The sequence below is a fragment of the Canis lupus genome, chromosome 38 (assembly GCF_003254725.2).
Source record: "Canis lupus dingo isolate Sandy chromosome 38, ASM325472v2, whole genome shotgun sequence".
Classification (NCBI taxonomy): domain Eukaryota; kingdom Metazoa; phylum Chordata; class Mammalia; order Carnivora; family Canidae; genus Canis; species Canis lupus.
In genome coordinates, this window is record NC_064280.1 from 23,185,072 (window position 1) to 23,207,557 (window position 22,486).

Genomic DNA, 22,486 nt, shown 5'->3' on the forward strand with positions numbered 1-22,486 from the left:
CGATACGCAGAAGCAAGTCTGTCTCGCTGTCAGGTAATAGGGAGCGATGCAGGTTTCTCCACTCCCGAGAGTGCAAGGACACAGTGGAAGTCAGCATGGGGCCTGTCTGTTGCCAGAATTCCTAGGCGTAATTAAACCAAATGACACAAGGAAGCAACACACAGAAGTTGGTAGTGGGGTGTGTGTGTGTGTGTGTGTGTGTGTGTATGTGTGTATGTGTGTAGGGGGTCAGATCTTTGGAGACGTGTCCTGTTCCTGAATGAGAATAGTCAATATTACACAAATATATAGAATTGATTTTTGACAAAGGTGCCCAAGCAATTTAGTGCAGAACGCATAATCTTTTCAAAAGGGAAAATTGAAATCATTGGATATCCATATGTAAAAAAGAAAAGAGCCTTGACCTAAACCTCCCATCTTACCCAAAAATTAAATGTATCCTAGATCTGTCCGAATAAAACCTAAAACAATGAAGCTTTGAGGAGAAAATCCTCATGAACTGGAGTTAGGCGGCAGGTTTTCAGATATGATACAAAAACATCATTAAACACAAAATCGATAAATTGAACTTCAAAATTTCAAAATCGTTGTGAAATAAAAGTCAAGCAACAGCTAGGCATAAAATATTTGCAAATAAGCTATCTGACAATAGACTTGTAGCCAGAATACATGAAGAACTCTCAGCATTTAAGAGCAGGAAAACAATCCAGTTAAAAATGACACAATATTTGATCAGACACTTTGCCAAAAAGATAAAAGGATGATAAACACATGAAATGCTCCTGTTCAACCTTGTTAGCCATTAGATAAATATAAAGTCAAACCTCTGTAGTATAACCGTATATCTATCAGAATAGCTAAAATGAAAAATACAGTATCAACAGCTTACCAGGATGCAGAGCCACAGGGATTTTCATACTGGGAAAGCACATTGGTGTAGCCATCCTGGAAAACAGTTGGACAGTTTCTTATAAACAAACACTGATCCTATGACTTACACCCTATTTCTTGTTATGGACCCAAGTAAGCAGCCACTAAAAAGCTATATGGAAAGATCTGCTCAAAATGTGGAAAGGGGCACCTGGGTGGCTCCATCGGTCAGGTGTCCACCTCTTGATTTTGGTTCAAGTCATGTTCTTGGGGTTGTGAGATTGAGCCGGGATTGGGCTCTGTCCTCAGCACAGAGTCTGCTTCAGACTCTCTAACTTCTCCCTCTGCCCCTCCTCCTGCACATTCTCTCCCTCCGAAATAAAGAAAATCTTAAAAAAAAATTATGGAAAAACCAAAATGTAATCCTAAAATGCATTCAAATAACCCACAGGAAGGCATGAAAAAGAAAAAGATAGAAAACAAAATACGGCGGCGTACTTGGGCCCAGACATATCAATGATGACATAAAGTGCTCTAAATAGGTCCCCTTAAGACAGAGATTGGGACTGTGGATTTATTAACATGACCCAAGCATATATATTCCCCACAAGAAATTAATGTGATATTGGCTGGTAGAAAGCAAAAAGGATAAGAAATAGTAACTGTTATGTAAATATCCAAAGAGAGTAGAGGTGGATGTATCCATAGCAGATAAAGTAGGGATAAAGGTGCTAGATTTGGGGAGGAAGACCACGAAGAGAACTTCTCACTGTTGATGTTCACCTTGATGACCTGGATAAGGTGGCTTCACGGGTTTCTGAAATAATTTACCTCATTGGAAGGATGTCACTTAGTACGATGCAAGTTACTTTTAATAAAGTGATGGTCCACCTCCTTGAGAGTAGGATAGAAACATTATTTGGAGTTCTTCCCAAAAGATTGGTCTACTCTCCGCCATGTATTTCTGTTGCATCAGTATGGACGTGTGGATGTGTGTGTGTATTTTCATCTTTTGGTTTATAACGTGGTGCTACTTTGTCGTTCACGTTGTCCCAGCGTTGGCTACTATGTCCTGCTGGCATCCCCAACCTACTGAGTGGTTTGAGTCTACTCTTCCTTTCAGGCTCTACAAGATGCTTCAGGCTCATTGTGTTATTTCTTGCCCTCATTCTAGGATATCTATTTATCCAATCTTAGATCCTTTTATTGGAGAATGGTATTAGAAACCAAGATCTGGGCTTCTGTAATCCATTACCACATAGATCCTTTCTAGTCTTCTCTTGCTTGTCTGTAACGTCCCACACTAAGTGGAAAACCTGGCTTCCACCATCTGCCATCCATTTTCACATGGTTCAGTTCCAGTATACCTTTATAGCATTGTAAGGAATGTCAACCTGGACCCCTGTGGGTAGCGATTTTAAAAATTAGAAGATGGTGCTTACGTGTTGTTCCTTTTGCTTTTAACCTTCTCAGACTTTGCTCATTTTCAGAGTTCTCGAGGTCAACAGTTTCCCCCTTTCCCCCTCCAGTGGGCTTTTGTGTGTTTGTAATACAGTTAGATTCTTCTGCTTCAGCCTGCATTCTATTCTGGGATCTCACTCTCCTAAAATGATTTTTCTTTCATTTGCATACATTAAGGTTGACTCCACTGCAAAATTCTATGGGTTTTGACAAATGCATAGTGTCGTATCCACCATCATAGTGCCATGCAGAATAGTTTCACTGCCCTCAAAAAATTCCCTATGCTTCCTCCGTGCAACCTTCCCTCCCTCTCGGACCTCTGGCAACCACTGATCCGCGTGCAGTCTCTATAATTTTGCCTTTTACATATACTTATAAATCTGTCTAGGGGCCAGAAATTCAGCACAATCCACCACTGTGCTCTCAGCACTTAGCACCAGACCTTATCTTCTTAACGAAGGGCCAGGCTGGCTTCTGGAGCTCTCAATGCTTTCCTGATTTGTCTGTATGTTGGAGAAAGGTCAAGAAGAAGATGTTACAGCTTGACCTTCCACCAGACACAGTCTTCCTCTGACATCCCCGTTGATTGGCCAGGGGGAGGCCCCAGTGGCCCTTCCAATGGGGCATAAATTCTTTTCTCTGACAAAAAGGTTCAGGGACAAGGTCTCGTTTTACTTGGGAAATCCGAGGCTCGGGGGTATTCTCTAGCACGTCCTCTCCGTGCTGTGGATCGCCCTGGGTGGTGATACGCTCTGGGTAAACAGAAAATGTCTGCCAGCTGGTACACATTCACGTGCTCTTTTCACCCCCTTTTCAAAGTTAGCCTTATTTGTGCAGCAGAGAGCCTCGCCCCTGTGTCCCTGCTAGGGTTGCTCTCAGAACCTGGTGAGAATAATGGGTGGGAAAGTGACGGGAGGAGACCTCATTATGGAAGAGGTGTTTGCGGTGATGTGATACTGAGTGTGAATGGTGGCCAAGATAACACCAGGGAACCAGAAGGATCCCCCTCAGGGGGTGGATGCAGCCAAGTCTTCTGTGAGTTGCTGGCCCCACTGAGCAGGTCCGGGAAAGGTCTGTGGCCGGTTCCTCCATGGGGTGAGAAGAGCTGTTGAAGCTTCTGGCTCTAGGATTTCTCCCGGTGAAGCTGTTCTTTTTAGGTGTGGTTTCTGAAACAGCTGGGCGGTGCACGTGCTGGGGGTCCACGGGCTAAGGTGTTGTGGGTGATGCTGCTGGGAGCCGCTCCCCACGGCCAGCCCCCGAGGCCGGGCAACACGCGTGTGTCTCACAGAGCTCCGGCCTGCGGGGCTTCTCCTCGGGCGAGGAGACAGGACTTTATGTAGATCACACACCCAAGCCTGCGCTAGCGCTGAGGTCCTGGTCGCCAGGTGGCAAGCACACTGCGTCCGGCTCCCCATCACGTTTGCGTCCTGCGGGCTCCGTGGAAGCTCCTCTGCCCCGCACGCCGGGAGCATCCTCCTTCGAGGCAGGCGCGGGGGCTTCCGCATCTGTGTCCCGTCTGGCACAGCCCGTGGTGCGCAGCGAGGACTCCCGGAGTGCCCGGCCAGTGGCCCACGCCCTGTGCCTGCTGGCCTGGCTTCTCTTCATTACATTCCTTCCTGCGCCAATTAGTAACTTCTCATTACTCTGAGCCACCGTCCATCCTAGGGAGCTTCAGGCATCGTTTGATTTTTGTCATGGCTTCTCTAAACCCCAAGAGAGGCCTGGTGTTTCTGTTAGGGTCTGGAGAGCAGATGCAGGTGCTCTGCGGGTTTCTCTCTCATCTTCTGAGTCATGTACCCACCCTCGAATTCCGGTGGAAGGTGTGTCCTGGGGCTATGGTGGCCCATGTCTGAGGTCCAGCCTGGTCACTGATTCAACAGCAGGTCCCCATTCTCCTTCTCTGGGTCCTCGTTTGAGCCACAAGCTCTAGAAACTCCTCCGCCAGCCTCTGCTCCGCGCTCTCTGATTGATTCGGTTTCATCACACATACATAGTTATTTCTGTGTATTACCTCTAAATACTCTACTCACATTTCCTTTCCCCCAATTTTCTTGGCTTAGAGTCTACAGATCCATACAACTTCTTACATGTCTCCGTGTTGCTGGGTAAGGACAGGAGGATGCCAACAATTCACACAAATGCCTCATATACTGAATCCTAGCTTTCCCAATTCTTGGGTGATTTCCACCGTTTTTAAAAGTTAAAGCCAAAATTTCTTCATTCGGTACACCAAGCCCTCACAATCGGACCCCAGCCTATGCTTCTGGTCCTGTCTCCCTCCACGTCCCCCCGCCCACTGTCCCTGGTGTCAGCACACAGACTAGTTCTTCATCTCCTGAACATTCTTCTTTCTTATCTGTGAATATATAGCTCCTTCTCCTTGGGATTCTTTTCCTCCAACAAATTGCTCATCAGGCGCTCTCCAACAAAGGTTCTAAAGCCAGTTCACATGGTGGTTACCACCTCCGAGGCTTCCCCAACATCTCCAACACTTGCTCTCCACCCCTCCTCCCATCCTCCTGTAGTGTTTTGTATAATATGACCTGTTACAAAGCATTGAAATCATACTCTTAAATGATTGCCTCTGCTGCTAGAGTTTGAGCTTCTTGAGGCCAGGCACGTAGGGTTTTCTTCATCGGCCTTCCCCAGAATCCAGGACATGGCTCATTCATTGTTATTGCCCATTACACGCTATCTGAATCAACAACAGCCAAACCCACCCAGGAGGATCTTTGAATGTGCCCTTAAGACTGACAAGATCTGCAATTGTGAGGATCTCTAATTAAACTGTCTATAGTCCATCACCATCTTTAATAAGCAGTTTCGCTAGAAACTAGGATAAGTTGAAGCAGCCAGGAGAGGAAATCTATTTTCCCTTGCTAGCCCATCTGGAGGCCACTCCCCCTATCCACACGGTCACTTGTTACTTGACATGTCATATAAAAACCGATTCTAACAGGGCTCCAAGTTGAGAAGTCCTCATGTTCTTAAGTCAGAAGGGATTGTAGGGGAAAAATACATGTCCTGGGTTCTGCTTTTTCTCTGTTGCCTTCACTAGAAACCAAAAAGTCACTGAAAAATCCGGGGCCCACACTATTTCCTGATCTGTTCTTCAGGCAATTCCTGTCCTCGTTTGTCTAGTTACCCACATAAACAGGGCTAATGCTCTTTGTTCAGGGGCTTTAAAGTTCTCAGACCCACAGCTGGATGCTCCTGCTGTTCTGCTTCCTTACGGGGCAGGTCTCTGGGAGTCCAGGGCACGTGGCTCTGCTCCTATTCCTGCTGGGAGGAGATGCCGAGAACCTCAGGGGAGCACTTCCCATCTCTCATCAGGAAAGCTTCCTGCCAGTGGCCCGGAGCAGAGCATCCTTGACCTCCTCGTTCCTCAGGGTGTACACCACAGGGTTCAGCAGCAGGGGTGATGACTGTGTAGGTCACCGAGGTCAAGCTGGTCCTCATCCCTGGTGTTCTCCGACTTGGGCTTGAGGTAGGCGATGGAGGCGCAGCCATAATGGACAATGACCACGGTGAGGTGGGAGGCGCAGGTGACCCCTGTGCAGAGGGGATCTTGAAGATGGTGGAGATGATGAGGACATAGGAGACGAAGACCAGCCCCATGGGCACCAGGATCACCAGCACACTGATGATCAGAGTCAGGATCTCATTGGCTGTGGTGTCGATGCAGGAGAGCTTCATCACGGGTCGGATGTCACAGAAGAAGTGGGCCACCCTCGTGGCACAGAAGGGCAGCCTGAACACAGATGTCACTTGTGTGATTGCTACCATCAACCCAATGCTGCAGGCTCCCTGCCCCCACCAGCTGGACACGCTTTCTCTTGTTGATAATAACTGAGTATCTCAAGGGGTTGCAGATGGCCATGTAGTAGTCGTAGCCCATGGCCATGAGCAGGAAGCAGTTGTTGATGCCCAAGGTTACAAAAAAGAACATCTGGTTGACACAGCCTGCCTGTGAGATGGCCTGGCTCATACCCACGAGGCTGGAGAGCATCCATGGGAGAATGACAAGGGTGTAGACCATCTCGGAGGTGGACAGCGTGTTCAGGAAGAAGTACATGGGCATGTGGAGGCAACGGTCACGATGACGACGTTGCCACCCTGGGTGAAGGTGTAGAGCACAAGGAACACGGCGAACGGGGTGAGCTGGTGTCCGCGGAAGCTCGAGAAGCCCTGGAAGATCAACCCAGTGCTGGAAGTGTGGTGTCTGTCTCCACTGAGCAGCTGCTAAGCCTGAAATGTGGAAGAGCAGACGCACATCGTGTCAGCAAGGCTGTGGAGGCACATTTCTCAAACTGATTGCATTTAGTTCTCAGCTGTAAACCTGGGGATACATTTCCCAATGCATTCAAGTTAATCTCTGGGCTTATTTAAAATACTTTTATGCTGTGACCATCTATCATGATTCCCTGTGGTCTCAGATTCTTTTTTTTCCCTTCCTTCGTATTCCCACAACATAACTGCATACGTTCCTGCTTCACCCTACTCTTCCTACTTGACATCTGGAATGCCCCTCCTCTTCCTCTCTTGTTTATCTATTTATTTTTTTCTTTCTTCTCTTGTTTAAATCTTTCCCAGTTCCTTGAGGGCTGATGAAGCGTCGGCCTACCGACACCTGTTATGGCGCGATGTTCTCTTATTTACGTGGACGACCGTCTCCCCGCCAGGGCTGCGCCGTCTGCCCACAAACGCTCTGCAACTGCGTGCCTCCTCCTCCATCTGTGCGTCTCCCCAGCTTGGGATTATGGATGAATTAGAGAATTGAAACCAGTTTAAGGATTGACTGGGGACTTTTTTTTTTTTTTATTTTAAGACTATGAATTGTTACCTCGCCGATCCTTTAGGAAGTAGGAGCAAAGCTGACTCAGGAAGGTCCATCTTGTTCTCAAGGAAGAAAAGGCAGGTCTTAACTGACCACCGTCCTCTGCCCACTGCCCTCTGCAGGATGGAAGTCTGTTGATGGTTTGCAGCACCGACTCACATTACAAACTATGCTACAGCTTCCCCTTCCCTAAACTAAGAGGCAAATTTATAGCCATTGCAGCTTAGTAGGCATACACCCTGTCTGCAGAGGTAGACAAACAATCGTGCCGGGGAAGATGCAGCAAATTCAGGTCTCTCCTCTAAAGCTAAAGCAGATCCTGAATATGAAAAACAGAGAGAAGCTAAAGATACATCATTGCATTGAAGGATGGGGCTCAGTCCAATTTACGCAATATTTCACATTTTTTGTCCCCTTAGACAATAAGCTCCTGTAGGGAGGGCACTTAAATTATATTCTGATTTGCTTATGCATATTCAGAAAGACTTTTTACATAAAATAAATCACATCAGCGATGAAGGTTAGTAGGCACGGAGACCTCCTTCAAGTTTATAAAAATATACTTAAAAGAAGTTGGCTACCAGCTGTTAATCACTTACACTTGAAACGCTAAGAGAACAGCGGCGACAGGACAGGAGACCGTTCCGAATAGAGAAAGTCACGTGACGCCAACGTTTGTAGCTAAAGACCTTGACCTTCCCTGAGGCCTCTGGGCAGAAAGGCAGCGGTCCAGCCACGGGGCAGCGGGCACATGGGGCACAGCTTCTGAGTGTTGTAGTGACGGATGCGGGTGTGGCCGGCAACCCACTTAGTGTCCTGCCATCCAGGGGATGCTCCTACCCAAGGAAGAACCGTCCTGTTCCAAATACCAGGTGGGGTCTGTCCTGAGGGACTGGAGTCGGGTGGGGGGACAGCTGGCTGGTGACCACCCGGAGGGGAGGAGGACGGCCGCCGGGCCCCAGTGAGCGGCCTCCACCGAGGGAGCCTCTGATCCCGCCACGGAAATCAAGGGGAAGAAGAGCGAGCCCAACCGCACAGGGGTGGCGGCAGGGGCTGCTCGATACTGCGGCAGATTGAGCCCGCCCGCCGGCAGCAGGCTGCTCTCTTGGTCCCATTTCTGAAGAGCACTTACCTGGTCCTCCTGGGGCAGGGGGGCACGGGGACAGGCCTGCGGCGGTACCTGCCACTGCAGCAGGGGCGGGGGTGGGGCCCCGGGGGCTCGTGGCCTGAGGATGTCCCGAGAGCAGCATCCCTCCCAGGGCCCGGAGGATGCAGATGTTCCATCAGGGCCCGCGTACTGGGTCCCACAGGTGGCAGCTGGGGCCCTCAGGACAGGTTCGTGCTTCAGGTGGAAACAGCCCGTGGCCGCCGTTCACCTGCCCGACCCTAACCACATGGGGCTTCTCCACAGACGGGCCTTGGAAACCCGTAGTTCACAGACTGGGAGACGCTCTGGGCACTGCGTGGGTTTGCAGGTGCAGATGCTCAGGCCCCCGCCGGGCCGAGTCTGGTTCTCTCTCGGAGGTAGCAGGGGCGGCCCTGGTGGTGCTCAGAGGTGGGCGCCGTGTGCCGGGAGCTGAGGACTATCTGGGGCCACAGGACACGGGAGTGCTCAGTACCTTCGCTGCTCACCCAGGACTCACCCCTTAGTCCCTTCCGTAAACCTCCAGTCTGTTGAGACCCAGGGCCAAGTTTACCCCCAACCCCCGTCCCCATCCAAGACTTCCTGCGACTTAATTCATCTCTGGCTTAGCGTGTTCTTCCCTAAACGTGTGCCCCCCTCTGCGTGCACACGTCCTGGGCGCTGCTGGGGATGGAGCACATGCTGCCCCAGCCTCCGAGAAGCTCACTTAGTCCAGGCGACAGCGGTTATAGTGAACCTAATAATACTGCGTGTGAGTGGGACCCGGAGGCTCTGGTCCTGGATTAGACTCTGATCCATCACAGAAAAAATTCTGTAGCATAAAGACCGGGCTACAAAAGGTCTTAGGGATTTGGATTTTACCATTTTTAAGGGCCTCCCAGGTGCTGTCACTCTCTCCTCCCATTCAGGGTCTCAAAGCCCCTTGGTAACTGGCCTTTACAGGGCCACTGGCTCTTACCACCAGCTACTCTGCACCTTCCCCCTGCCTGCCGGTGACTTTGCTTCTTTGTGGGATCGATGTAGCAACTGTGGGAAAGTGATCCGGGGTGGGTGAGAAGGGCCAGGTCAGCCACGGTGCTGATGCCACAGATCAGGTCAGAGATCAGCTGGGATTGATCTAGACGGTGGCAGTGCTCCAGATAGGAGGGACGGACGTGAGAGACATTTGAGGTGAGCCAGGAGGCCTCATAACTGAGCGTGTGGATCAAGGGGGAGAGGAGCGGACCAATCATTTCCTAAACCGCTCTCCTCAGGTGCATTCGTGCCAACTTCTTGACCAAGCTCCAATGTGCATCGCTTCCTACTGGCCCAGATAAGTTGGCCCAAAGGACCTCTGTTAATGGTCAGCCACTAGGTGTGACTGGTGGCTGTGGGGTCCCGCCAGAGAGGGAGGAAAGTTGAACAAAATAGCTCAAGGCTTTAAGATGCCTTTGCTTTGGGACAAATTAGGGAGAGTCTGGAAATGGGGCACTTGGGTACATGGTATAAAAATGCGGTACCTGGTGAAAATGAGAGGTTGAGCTTCAGAATCACTGAATACTGAATATTTTAACCCATTCCTGTCTCAGCCCTTCAGATGACCTCCGATGTCTGTGTCATCCCCAACTCAGAGATGAGAGGTTATGAGGGGCACACTGTACCATCCACGGCCCGCCCGCTGGGCTTGGGCGTCAGACAGAAACGAGCACGTGGGGGAGCCACAGAGACGACGCTGGCGGGACAGCAGCTCACCTGCTCTCAACTCCCTCAGCCCCACAGACCATGTTGAGCTCTTACGAGGGCTCCTTCGTGGCATCTCATCAGCTTAGAATTAATCAGGTCCAGACCTACTGGTGATGCGTGAGAAGTGTCATGGGGGTCCCAGAAGTCGGAAGAGGGCTCACCTCGCATTTGGCCGAGGTCAACATTCTTCCTATTTCTTACAGTTCTGGAGGCTGAGCATCCTGGACAAGGTGCCAGAGGACTTGGTTCCTGGTGAGGGCCTGCCTTCTGGATTGCAGATAGCTGGTGTCACTCTGTGTCCTCCATGGTGGAGAGAGTGAGAGAGCTCTCGGGCGTCTCTCGTTAAAGGGCCCCCGTCATGACCCCACCCTCGTGACCTTATCTAAAGCTAATCCCCAAAGGCTCCATTTCTAGATACCATCACACTGGGGATAGGCCTTCAGGATACGAATAGGGGGCCATGGTTCAGTCCACAGCAGTGAAGTTTTTTCGAATCTCCCACTCCAGCCCTATCCTCCTCATCCAGAGCAGGGGTGTCTAGCTTTATACATGTGAAAACTCTATTTTTTTTTTATTTATTTATTTATTTATTTATTTATTTATTTATTTATTTATTCATTCATTTATTCATTCATTTATTTATTTATTTATGATTTATTTAAGATTTATTTATGATTTATTTAAGATTTATTTATTTATAGATTTATTTATTTATTTATTTATTTATTTATTTATTTATTTATTTATTTATTTATGATACACATAGAGAGAGAGGCAGAGACCCAGGCAGAGGGAGAAGCAGGCTCCATGCCGGGAGCCTGACCTGGGACTCGATCTGGGGACTCCAGGATTGCACCCTGGGCCAAAGGCAGGCACTAAACCGCGGAGCCACCCAGGGATCCCTGAAAACTCATTTTAATTTGAAAATATTTGGGCAGTCCAGGTGGCTCAGAGGTTTAGTGCCACCTTTACCCCGGGGCATGATCCTGGAGACCCAGGATCGAGTCCCACGTGGGGCTCCCTGCATGGAGCCTGCTTCTCCCTCTGCCTGTGTCTGCCTCTCTCTCTCTGTGTGTCTCTCATGAATCAATAAATAAAATCTTAAAAAATATATATATATATATCTCCAGCTTGGAAATAGTCAAATAATATGGTTGTACTGTTTGTATCTATGGATGATTCTCTGTTTCAGAATTTATTTTTTTCTGTGAATTCAGCAACTGATGCTTTCAAATGGGTTATAGTCCAAAAATAGGTGTACATGTTTTGTTTCATGCGTCTTCGGCCTCCCTCTGAAGGTGGCACTCTCTGAACCCCGGGACTCTTGCTGTGACTGGAGGTAACCAGGGGAGAAGTGGGAGTGACACCATGAGAAGCGGTTGACAGGCCAGCAAGTGGGCAGAGCGTAGGGGAAGGGAATCTGGGGTAGGAACTGAGAAGGGAAGCGAGTGGTTTATTGACACACGGCAGGTGTAGCCAGGAAGTGATTCTTGCAAGACCCTGGGAGAGTAGGTTTTGTGCACTGAACTATAGGATCAGAGGCTACCTGGGGGGTGGGGGGGTGGAGGGAGGGCCCATTTCGAAGTCCCTCCCAGGAAGGGGGAGCTCATTCTGTGAATGAGGACTTGGTTGTCAAAACTGGCTGTGTGTCCGTATTGGGGTGACTTGATGTTGACCTCAGGGTGACCTAGGGAGCAGTGTGTGGTGGGGGTGGGAGTAGAGGAGGTGCAAACAGTTCAGCGGTTTCCCACGAGCCAGGAAGTGTTAGGCCCCTAAGATTCTCAGGTCCTCACGATGACCTTAGAAGGCTGATCCTGCCGGCCCCGTGGGCGGTCGGGAAGGAAGGCCCCCTTCCTAGAGCACACGTGTATAACGGGCAGACCTAGGATTGGGACGCGGGCCTCTCTGGCCCCAAACCTGTGCTCCGTCTATAATGTTACTGCCTAAGTGTCTCCTACTCCAGGTCATGAGGACAGAGAAGTGGATGCGTCAGGGTGGGTAATCCGATGGGCGTGAACCCCATCACCCCATCACCCTCCTGTGGACTTTGCCCCACTTTGTATCCTCTGTGTCTTGAGGGCTGTGCCGAGCAGGGAAAGATGCACCAAGGTTTTCGAGGGGAAAAAAGCCTATTTACAGTATGTGATTTCTGGACTTCCAGACTGATTTCTGAGACCCAAGGACATCCTAGCAGGATTTGAGCGATGTGTAAACCCACCACGCATGGAGCTCCTTCCACAGTTGTAAAGGGGAGAAGCCGGTAAGATAATCGTCATGAGCCCATAATGCACCTATAGACTCTGGGGCTGGATTGTTTTCGGGTCCTAATTAGGCTCCGCATACGAGCGCTGTGGCCTTGAGGAATTTACTCCATCTCTTCAGCCTTTGGGTTCCCCATCTGTAAAGTAAGTTTAATAAAATACGTACCTCGTGGGTTAACAGTGAGGATTAAACGAATTCAACGCTTAAATCCATGCCGGCTATCTAGGATGCACTCAAGAAGTGCACGAAAAGGACGTCACAGAGCAGGGACAAGCCCCCGCGAGCAGAGAGGGCGGTCGCTGATGCCGCTTGGACCGTAGCTGCTCACAGCTGTCCTCTTCCTTTCCTCCTTTCTTCCTCCTTTTCATAACTACTGGGCGGCTGCTCTGGACCAGGCACTGTTGTAGATGTGAGGGACCCGAGTGACTGCCCAATAGATAGGGGCACCCCTGGCCCAGGTGGGGTGACCTGAAGCAGAGCCTGCATCTGACCCCATGTGCGGGACGGAGGACGTGCGCGCAGAGCCCAGAGTGAGGGAAGCAGGTGGGACGGGGCGGGCTCGGCTGGGATGTGGTCCCGTCCCAGGCTCCCCACAGCCTGATCCCACGGGAGACTCTAGTTGCACCTTGAGCCAAGGTGGGTGGCCTTCGGTACCTCCCAGGTGGGAGTGGGGTTCACCCCCCCACCCCGCCCCCAAGAAAGCCTCCTTTCGGCCAGGGTGGTTCCTCAGGGCAGGGATGGGGGGTGGCTGGGAGCCGTGGACACCTGGGCCGAGCAGCTGCAGGGCCTGTTACTTCACCAGGCCTCTGGGGACAGGGCGTGGGGCGGGGATGTGATGGGAGAGACGGGCAGGGGCGGCGGAGGGGGGGGGTCTCTTCTCCGGAGACCCTCAGTAGCCAGGAGGCTATTTTTGCGGTTTTCACTTTACCCGTCTCACCCCGCTTGTCCCTTGGCTCTCAGGGCCTGTGTCTGCCACAGACGACTGGGGTCCCTGCAGGTGGGGTACATTCGTTTTTTTTTTTTTTATTGTCCTATGGAATATAGCACAGGGAGTGTTACGTGTAAGGAACGGAGGACCTGGATCTCGGGGCTCCCGGTTTTCAGGCTGAGGCCAGGCTCCGAGCCCGCAGGCTCCCGCACGAGCTGCTGTGCCCTGTGCCCCCCCCTCGCTGCTGGGTCTCACGCTCCCTCCTGCCGACAGTCGCGGAACAGGGTCTGGGCTCCTGGATGTGTCTTCTCTTACTGGGTCCCCATGGAACTGCGGGTCCTCGGAAACGCCCCGTCCCTCATTCGTGTTTTCCTTCCTGGTCTAATCCCACCCGCTCCCTCCCCGTTGCCGCCTCCACCGGGTCCCTCGGCTCGTAGCCGCCTGGCTCCCTCGCCGCGAGGCCGCAGTAAACCGTGGGAACTCCCGGAGCCTGGTGGGCGCCTACGGGAGAGGCTTCCTGCCCACAGCTCGGAGCAAGGCCTGCTTGACCTCCTTGTTCCTCAGGCCGTAGACCACGGGGTTCAGCAGGGGCGTGATGACCGTGTAGGTCACGGAGAGGAGTCTGTCCTGCAGGGAATTTTGCGATTTGGGTTTTAGGTAGATGAAGGAGGTGCAGCCATAGTGGACGATGACCACGGTGAGGTGGGAGGCGCAGGTGGCGAAAGCCTTCCTCTGGCCCTCAGCTGATGCCATCTTGAGGATGGTGGAGACGATCAGGACATAGGAGATGAAGATGAGGACCATGGGCAAGACGAGCACGCACAGACTGATGAGCAAAGTGAGAAGCTCTTTGATGGTGGTGTCGGCACAGGCCAGCTTCATGAGGGGCCGGATGTCGCAGAAGAAATGGGAGATGACGCTGGCGTCACAGAAGGGCAGGCTGAACACGGAAGACACCTGGATGATGGCTGTGCTCAGGCCCACGCTCCAGGAGCCACACGCCAGGTGCACACAGGTCCTTTGGCCCATGACGACCGCATACCGCAGGGGGTCGCAGATGGCCACGTAGCGGTCGTAGCCCATGGCCGCGAGCAGGAAGCAGTTGGTGACGCCAAAGGTGAGATAGAAGAAGAGCTGAGTGGCACAGCCCGCAACGGAGACGGCCTCCCGGGGGCTCAGGAGACCGGAGAGCATGCGGGGGACGATGGCCACGCTGTAGCAGGTCTCAGAGAGGGACAGCGCGCTCAGGAGGAAGTACATGGGGGTGTGGAGGTGACGGCTCAGGCGAACAGCCGCCAGGATGAGGGCATTGCTGCCAAGGGTCACCAGGTGCAAGGCCAGAAAGACCACGAAGAGGAGGAGTCTGCGCTGCCACCCCAAAGCGGAAAAGCCTTCGAAGGTAAACTCCGTCACAGCAGTGGTGTTGGGCTTCGGCATCGGAGGATCCGGGTCTGAAAGACATGAGGCGGAAGGTGGGAGACCCGGGTCCTCATCAGCCAGGTGCGGGGACCCGAGGCTCCCAGACGCTGGCTGGGCTCTCTGGTTCCCGGGCTCTGCGGGGCTGGGCCAGGGGGTGCCCGGGGCAGGGAAGGGAGCGAGCACACCCGGGGATGGAGGGGCAGCCTGCTGGGAAGGGAGCCAGGCTGCGGGGGTGCTTCGGGGGAGGCGGGGGCCTCGGCCCGGGTCACTGGGGGGCCGGGGTCTAGGGTGGGTGAGCAGAGACTCTGCGCCTTTCTCTGGGGCGACTGGCGTGTGGCCCGGCGCAGGCTGTGAGCCCGACCGCTCCCTGCTTCCTTCCCACGTCCCCCAAGCGCCACTTGCTTCCACGCCCGGGCCCCTGCCTCCCGCGTGGACGGCGTCTCTGCTTGTTTCCTGGGCTCTAGTCAAAGCGGCCAAGCATCGGAAACCTCCGAAAGGTCCCAAGTACCGGTGTCTGCACGCAGACAGCGGGAACAGGATCCTCAGGGCACACGCATCCCTGCTTTACCCCCGCTGAGTGCTCTTCTTTGCTCACTTCACTTGTCGGCATTTGCTCATCTACAAAATGGAATAACACGGACTCACAGGGTTACTATGGAGATGATGCGCATTGCCGCGTGGGAAGCCGAGCTGAGCCCCCGATACGGGGACAACGGGGCATCACACTCCCGCACCTTCACCTGACCTGCCCTTCCCACTCCCTCCTGGGTTCTCCTTGTCTCCACCCCCCCCCTCGCCCCCATGAGACAAAGGCAGGGCCCATCGCCACGACTGACGGCTGGTGGGAGACTTACCCGAGAAGAAGCCCGGAGGGCACTGAGCACAGAGAGGGGGTATACAGTAGGCCGCGAGGACATGGTCGCACGGGTGAAGACGAGCGTAGATGTTCAAATGGGGGTGTTTTAGGTGGTGCTGCGGTCCTCACTGCTTCTCTCCTGGGCCTGGCCCAAGGTTCCAGAGTGGCTGGTCTTCATCCAGCTGGAACGTTTGCGGCAGCCTGAGGGCTCGAGGGGCTGTTCTGGGTTTGGAGACAGGTGTCGGGGTGGAGGTGGCACAGAAGGAAACACGGGAGCAGGGGAGTGAGAGGGTTTGGGGGTGGGGGCTGGGGCAGGAGGGTGTGGGGGGGCAGCAGGCCGTTCCCAGCACAGCGGTTCTGCCGCCGCACCCGCGTCCAGGCGGTCCTGCCCCGGCTCCTGCCCCGGGAAGCCGGGCTGTGGGAGCGTCCCTCTGACCCTCACCTCCCAGCCTCTGCCTCTACCTGGTGCAGGAAACAGGAGGACATGGTGGGGACTCCTCTATCCCGGAAATAAGCTTTCTGTGGGTAGAAGGGATGCCTCAAGTTCACCCCATCGGACCCCCCAGTCCCAGAGTGTGCCAGAGGGGGACGGGTGGGACTGTGCGTTCCCAGGTCCCCGGCTCTCAGTCCTCCCCGAGCGATGCCCTGAAGCCCACTATCTGGGGCTAAATGCACCAGTTAAGCTCTTTGAAAGTTCTTGCCTCCGATTTACTTAGGCTCATGTCCGGATCACCCTTTCTGAGTGATTTTTTTGGCATTTATAATGCTTTTTATTCCCTAAGTTTTACAGCACAGTTGTTGGTTTTCCCACTTGACCATACCCCCCAGGGCAGGGAGGAAAAAGAAGAGGTGGCCTGGCTTGAGCAGGGGTGGGGAAGCCCCGCCTCCCTGCGTGGGGGGAAGAGGTGGGGGGACTTACACCTCGCCAGGCAGACGGGGGGCTCCGGCCTCAGCACCCACCGCGCTGGCCAGGGTCCTGCTCCTGCTGTGCTGGGTGGGGGGGGGGGTGCAGTGCATACGCGCAGCCTCGGGAGGGGAGGCCCCGAAGAAAGCCACGGAGCCCCGCGGAGTCCGGGGCCTGTCTGGGAAATCCTCTCCCACTTGGTGGGATGTGGGAGCAACAGCCCGAGGCCCCGGCTGCCTTCCCTGAGCCCCTCCCTTAAGTGGGTGCAGGCCGTCGGGGGGGCCATCCCCCTGAGCCCGGGAAGCCGCGGCGACTGTCCCCAAGGAGGCAGCAGCGGCGCCCAAGCCTCCACGATGCCTGCCTGGGGACCTCGTTAGGCGGGGGCTCGGGCGGGCACGCGGAGAGCATGCAGCAGCCCCTGGGTCCCCCGGGCACGAGGCGGGGGCGGAGCGTGGCCTCCGAATCCCGCCGTGGAAGGGCGCAGCGTCGTCAGGGGCTCGCGGGCCAAGGCCCCGGGCGGCCCCCTCGGATCCAGATGTCCCGGAACTGCGATGCCTGCCCTCGTGGGTGCTCCCAGCCGCCGCTCACTGGGCCTTCCCACCTGCGGGGGCAGGGGTGGAGCGGGTGCCCGACGCCGGTCTGCCCCCGCCCCCCCCAGCAGCATGTGCTGCTCTGCGGGTCACCCTCCAGGGCATCGCTGGAGTGGGCCCCTCCTGAGGAAGCCCTGGGGGCAGGCAGGCCTGCTGTCCTCCCCACCTGTGGTTCTCCCCGCCTGCAGTCCTCTCCTCCTGCCATCCTCCCCGCCTCGAGTCCTCCCCGCCTCGAGTCCTCCCCGCCTGCCGTCCTCCCCACCTGCCGTCCTCCTCTCCTGCCGTCCTCCCCCACCTGCCATCCTCCCCTCCTGCCGTCCTCCCCACCTGCCGTCCTCCCCTCCTGCGGTCCTCCTCCTGCCGTCCTCCCCTCCTTCCGTCCTCCCCTCTTACCGTCCTCCCCTCCTGCCGTCCTCCCCCACCTGCGGTCCTCCCCACCTGCCGTCCTCCCCTCCTGCTGTCCTCGCCTCCTACCGTCCTCCCCTCCTGCCGTCCTCCCCCACCTGCCATCCTCCCCACCTGCGGTCCTCCCCACCTGCCATCCTCCCCTCCTGCCGGGATGCTCGCTGAGCGCCAGGCCAGCCCCTGCCGGGACCCGGACGGCAGCGGGGCTCCAAGCCGGGGCGCGGGGAGGGAGACCCAGGGGGACCCCAGGGGCGCGCGGGGTCCCCTGGGCCAGGGCAGGCCGGGTCGTCTGGGCCCCGCCTTGCGCGCGTCCCTCCTGGGCGGGGTTTGCAGCTGCCCCGAGTCCGGGCGCGGTCGGAGCCGAACACCCCCGACGCCCCGACCCTGGCGCGTGCGGACGTTCACCTGCCAGGGGAGGAGGTTAGGTGCGAAGGCCGGGAGGACCTGGGCCTGCAGGCTCTTCGCGGCTTTCTTTTCTGAGAGGAGAGAAAATACATTGATGACATCACCTGCTTATTTTGGCAGTTTTGTCTTTTTCGTCTTTTTATATCTGCTCTCGTGTGGCCTCCGGCGCTGAGCTGCGCTGGCCGAGGTCAGGGCTTTACCACCCCCTTCCCCTCCCCCCCCGCCCCCCCCCCCCCGCTTTAGCGAGAGTCCTCCTCCCCGGGCACGGGGGGGCGCGGGGGGCGCGGCAGCCATGGGGGCCTGGGCTCAGGCTGCTGGGTCGGCCCTTGCTGGCCTCAGCGGGGACCGCCTTGGGCCCCTCCCCACCCCCTCCCTTCCCTCTCCCTTCCTCCCCTCCCTGCCCCTCCTCCCCTCCCCCCTCGCCCTCCCCTTCCTGCCCTTCTCTCCCCCTCCTTCCCCCTCTCTGTCCCTCCCTTCCTCCCCTCCCCTTCCCCTCACTCCCCCTCCCTACCCCCTCTGTTCCTCCCTCCTCCTCCCTCCCCTCTCTCTACTCCCTCCCTGCCCCTCCCCTCCCCCTCCCTCCCCCTCTCTGTTCCTCCCTCCCCCTCTGTCCCTCCTTCCCCCTCCCTTCCCTCCCTCTCCTCCCCTCCCTGTCCCTCCCCTTCTCTGTCCCCCTCCCTCCCCCTTCCTCCCCCCTCTGTTCCTACGTTCCCCTCCCTCCCCCTCTCTGTTCCTCCCTCCCCTCCCTCTCCTCCCCTCCCTGCTCCTCCCCTCCCCCTCCGTCCCCCTCTCTGTTCCTCCCTCCCCCTCCCTCCCCTCCCTCCACTCCCCTCCCTGTCCCTCCCCTTCTCTGTCCCCCCTCCCTCCCCCTCCCTGCCCCTCTCTGACCCTCCCCCCCTGCTCTACCCTCCCCTACTCGCGTGCACGCTCATGCTCACTCGCTCGCTGAAATAATCTTTCAAATGCTTCTCGTGCTTGGGTCACCAGGAAAGGGGGTGCTGGTTGTACATTTCTGGCGGTCGCCCTCCGCCGGGGGAAGGGGGGTTCCCTTCTATTCCTGGTCTGTCTGCAAGTTACCGAGTAGTCTCCTGAATTTTCAGCTGCTTCCTTCTCTGTACCCATTGATACGGTTCTTTGCTTTTCACTCTTTCACTGGTTAGGGTGGTGATTCACGTTAATAGACCTTTCTAGCGCTGACTCCTACATTTTTAAGGAAAACCCTTACTTAGGCAAAATACCAAGACCATGTACACCATTTGGGTTCAATTAGCTATTTTTTTTTCATCTACTCGTTATCCACTAATAATTGTCTTTTAGTTATCTTTCCCTTCTTTGCCTATTTTTGGTACCGAACGTTGGCAGTTAGCAAGGTTTTTAAATACTGGGGAGATTTCACACCTTTTCTATGCTCTGAACCTGGTGCCTTTCCTTGTTTGTTTTTTTGAAGGGCTAGATTTTCTCCCTGTCCCCCCCCCCCCGCTGCTTTTCCATTTTTGTAGGGTTATTATCCCAATAAATTTTTTATTCTTGGTATAATTATGGTAATTTATATCTTCTTCTGAGTTTGCCCATTTTATATACTTTTTCATATAGATTAAAGTTGTTCAAGGTATGTTTTTTATAATTTATGTGTGCCTGCCCTGGTATTCTTTTTTCTCCTACCTTATTTGTTTAGTCTAATTTATCATAGTTGTTGAACATTGTTGTAAATTGATCTTTCCAAAGATTCCAAATTAAAAAAAAAAAAAGAATTTCTGTTGTTTCATGTTTACTTTGGTATTTTAAATTCTACTTTGTTATTATTTGTTTCTGTTTTCGGGGGTTTATTTTGTTCTTTTCCAAGCTTTTTTGGATCAGAATCTTTTATCTTCCCCCTTACAGTAAACATATAAAAAGCTATAAATTCCTTTCTGAGAGTGGCTCTGGATATTCCTCATTTATTTTGATCTGTAGTGCTTCTGTTAAATCATAGTTGTAGCATGTATTTAAATTTTTTTCTTTTTATGATGTCTTTAACTCTGTTTATTTAGATGTTTGTTAATAGGATGAGTATGAGATAAAGAGTCCAGAGCTCAGACCCTGGAGTCATGGAGCTGGTTTGTCTCATTCTGACACCTCTTCCTGACTTGGGGCAAGCTGTTCCTTCTCTTCACGTCTCTGTTTCCTCGTTTCTGAAATGTGGGGGATGATAGTAACTTCCTCAAAAGCAGCTGTTGTAAAGATTGAATGAGTAAATATTTGAGAGTACTTGGAATAATGGCTGGCAAGTGTTTATGAAGTAAATATTCACATCTATGAGGAGGGGTAATCGAGGGTTTGGCTACTTTTGAGGGATGAGGCTTGATTTCTTATTGCATCATGGTCCATGAAGATTACTTATATAAGATCAATACTTTGGGATTTGTCAAGGCATCCTTTGGGGTCAGAAGAGTGAACATTCTTGGTAAGAAGGTTAGACTTTGAGATGAGGCTTGTTAATCGTCCTTCGACCCTTTTTAGCTCTATCGACCCTTTATTGTTTTATTAGTTTCCGAGGGTGCTGTATGACCACCTCCTGTGATTGGGTATTAAATTTCCCCCAGTGGTTTTATCAATTGTTGCATAATACAATTTATAGCTAGGCCGTTAGGACCCTGTACATTCATGAATGGAACAATTTCCTGGTGAATTATTTTGCTTAGTAGTCTAGGTCCCTTACTGGTTTTCACTTGGTATCTGATTTTGTCTGATGTCAGTAATAGTACATCACCTCCTTCTGTCAACATTTTCCTGGATCCCCCTCAACCTGTACCTTTCAACCTGTGCCATTTTATTTTGATAGTGTCATGTTGGATTATTAAAATTCAATCTGAGAGCCTTTTTGTTTCAATTGATTAACCTAATCTATTCACATCTTTTATAATTAGAGAAATTGCTGGAAATTACTGTCATCCTCTATTTTCCATTTACTATGATTTCTGGCTCTGTTTGTTGCTCTGCCAGGCTTTTGTTTGACTCATTTTTCTGGTTATGTATACACCACTTCTAGTCATCCAAAAGTCAAACTGAATTTTTACAATTGAATTTAGTTTTTATAAATAATCCAAATGAAGAATTAAAAAATACAAAAATGGTGCTTCATTATTAAAACAGTTCCCTATCTGCCCATGATTCTTGCTGCTTCGAAGCACCTGCTCTCCACCTCTTTGCCTACTCCTCATGGTGTTCATCTCCATATAGCTGCTGCTGCTTTTTATGTGAAATGCCTCTGATAGGGCCCCGGGTGGCTCAGCGGTTGAGCATCTGCCTTCAGCCCAGGGCATGATCCCAGGGTCCTGGGATCGAGCCCCACATCAGGCTCCCTGCAGGGAGCCTGCTTCTCCCTCTGCCTGTGTCTCTGCCCCCTCCCCCCCGACCGTGTCTCTCATGAATAAATAAATAAAATCTTTAAAAAAATGCCTCTGATGATATTTCTTAATTCCTAGATTTTAGGCATCCTCTCTTGCCTTCCCAGCTCACAATGCTATGTGCACGCGAACACAAACATACCCACATACTTCTCCTCTTGTCATCCTCCCACTAAAAATTAAATCTGTTTTCAGAACATATGTTATTATAATATGCAAATATTATTCCGAGCCATGTAGCATAGTAGAAGTGCATCTTCCATTGCAACATTGTTTTCTCACTAAATTTTAGGAGTGGAGCCCTCTTCGTTGTTCAGTTTTGAAGTATCTATAATTAATCCAACCTCAGTTTTTTTTTTCTTTTATCAGTTTTGTGCAAAGGTAAAAATCTTCCCACAGCACTAGTTACATATGGTCAAACATACCTGGTCGCTTCTGTGTATCTGTATCCACCCGTCTGTCGAGCTGGCTGCAGTCCTCTTTCCTGCAGCTCCAGCCTGGCTTGGCTTGTTTCCGGGACTCCTCTGGGGGCTCTAATCCTGGAGCTTTCCCTCACTGGCATCTCTCCCCGACCCTGACCCCCGGCTTCATTAAATGGAAACTATATATGTGAGCTGTACGGTGCAATGATTTGATATACACATCGTGAAAGGATCGCCACACTCAAGCTGGTCAGCACACCCAGCACCGTGTGTGTGCCCAAGTGTGTGTGTGTGCACGTGCACGTGCATAGAGGACACTCAGGACCTCTCCCAATGGGTTTCGGGTACACGACATAGCATCATTCACGGTAGTCACCGCGCTTGCTGCACAGTAGATCCTTACAACTTCTAACTGGAAGTTTCTTTCTTCTGACTGATGTCTCCCCAGTGTCCCCCAGTCCCTGGCATCCACCATTCTATTCTTTTGTCACATTTTTAACCCCTGGGGACCTCAGGACCCCAGGACCCTAGGACATAGAAGACAGATGATGTAGTATTTCTTTTCCTGTGTTTGGCTTATTTCGCTTCCTGTGATGTGCTCCGGGTCATTCACGTTGTTGCAAACGTCCGCATTTCCTCCCTTTTTATGGCTGGATGATGTGTGTGTGCATGTGTGCACGCGTGGGTGTGCGTGCACCCCTTGTCCCCCGCGGCATTCTTGCCCACGCATCTGTGGATGAACACTTGCACCGTTACCATGTCTTGGCTGTTGTGAGTGACGTCGTGGTGAACATGGGACTGCAGCCATCTCCCCACGACACCCACTCTGCGGGTCCTGGAAGAGCCGTATTTAGAGAATTAAGAAAACTGAACTA

At 52.8% G+C, this 22,486-nt stretch overlaps 2 protein-coding genes across 2 annotated transcripts in view; one reads left to right on the forward strand and one right to left on the reverse strand.

Moving 5' to 3' along the window:
* Positions 1 to 22,486, forward strand: part of LOC112642957 (olfactory receptor 10J3-like) — a 148,423-nt gene that overhangs the window by 45,625 nt on the left and 80,312 nt on the right. The window lies entirely within an intron of this gene.
* LOC112642959 (olfactory receptor 10J4) lies at positions 13,588 to 18,975 on the reverse strand. Its single transcript, XM_025420713.3, has 7 exons — positions 18,742 to 18,975; positions 17,804 to 17,874; positions 16,419 to 17,004; positions 15,962 to 16,018; positions 15,498 to 15,721; positions 15,152 to 15,261; positions 13,588 to 14,675 (listed from the first exon to the last, which is right to left on the reverse strand). Exon 7 carries the CDS (start codon positions 14,659 to 14,661, stop codon positions 13,726 to 13,728), a length of 936 nt encoding a protein of 311 aa, XP_025276498.1. The 5' UTR covers positions 14,662 to 14,675; positions 15,152 to 15,261; positions 15,498 to 15,721; positions 15,962 to 16,018; positions 16,419 to 17,004; positions 17,804 to 17,874; positions 18,742 to 18,975; the 3' UTR covers positions 13,588 to 13,725.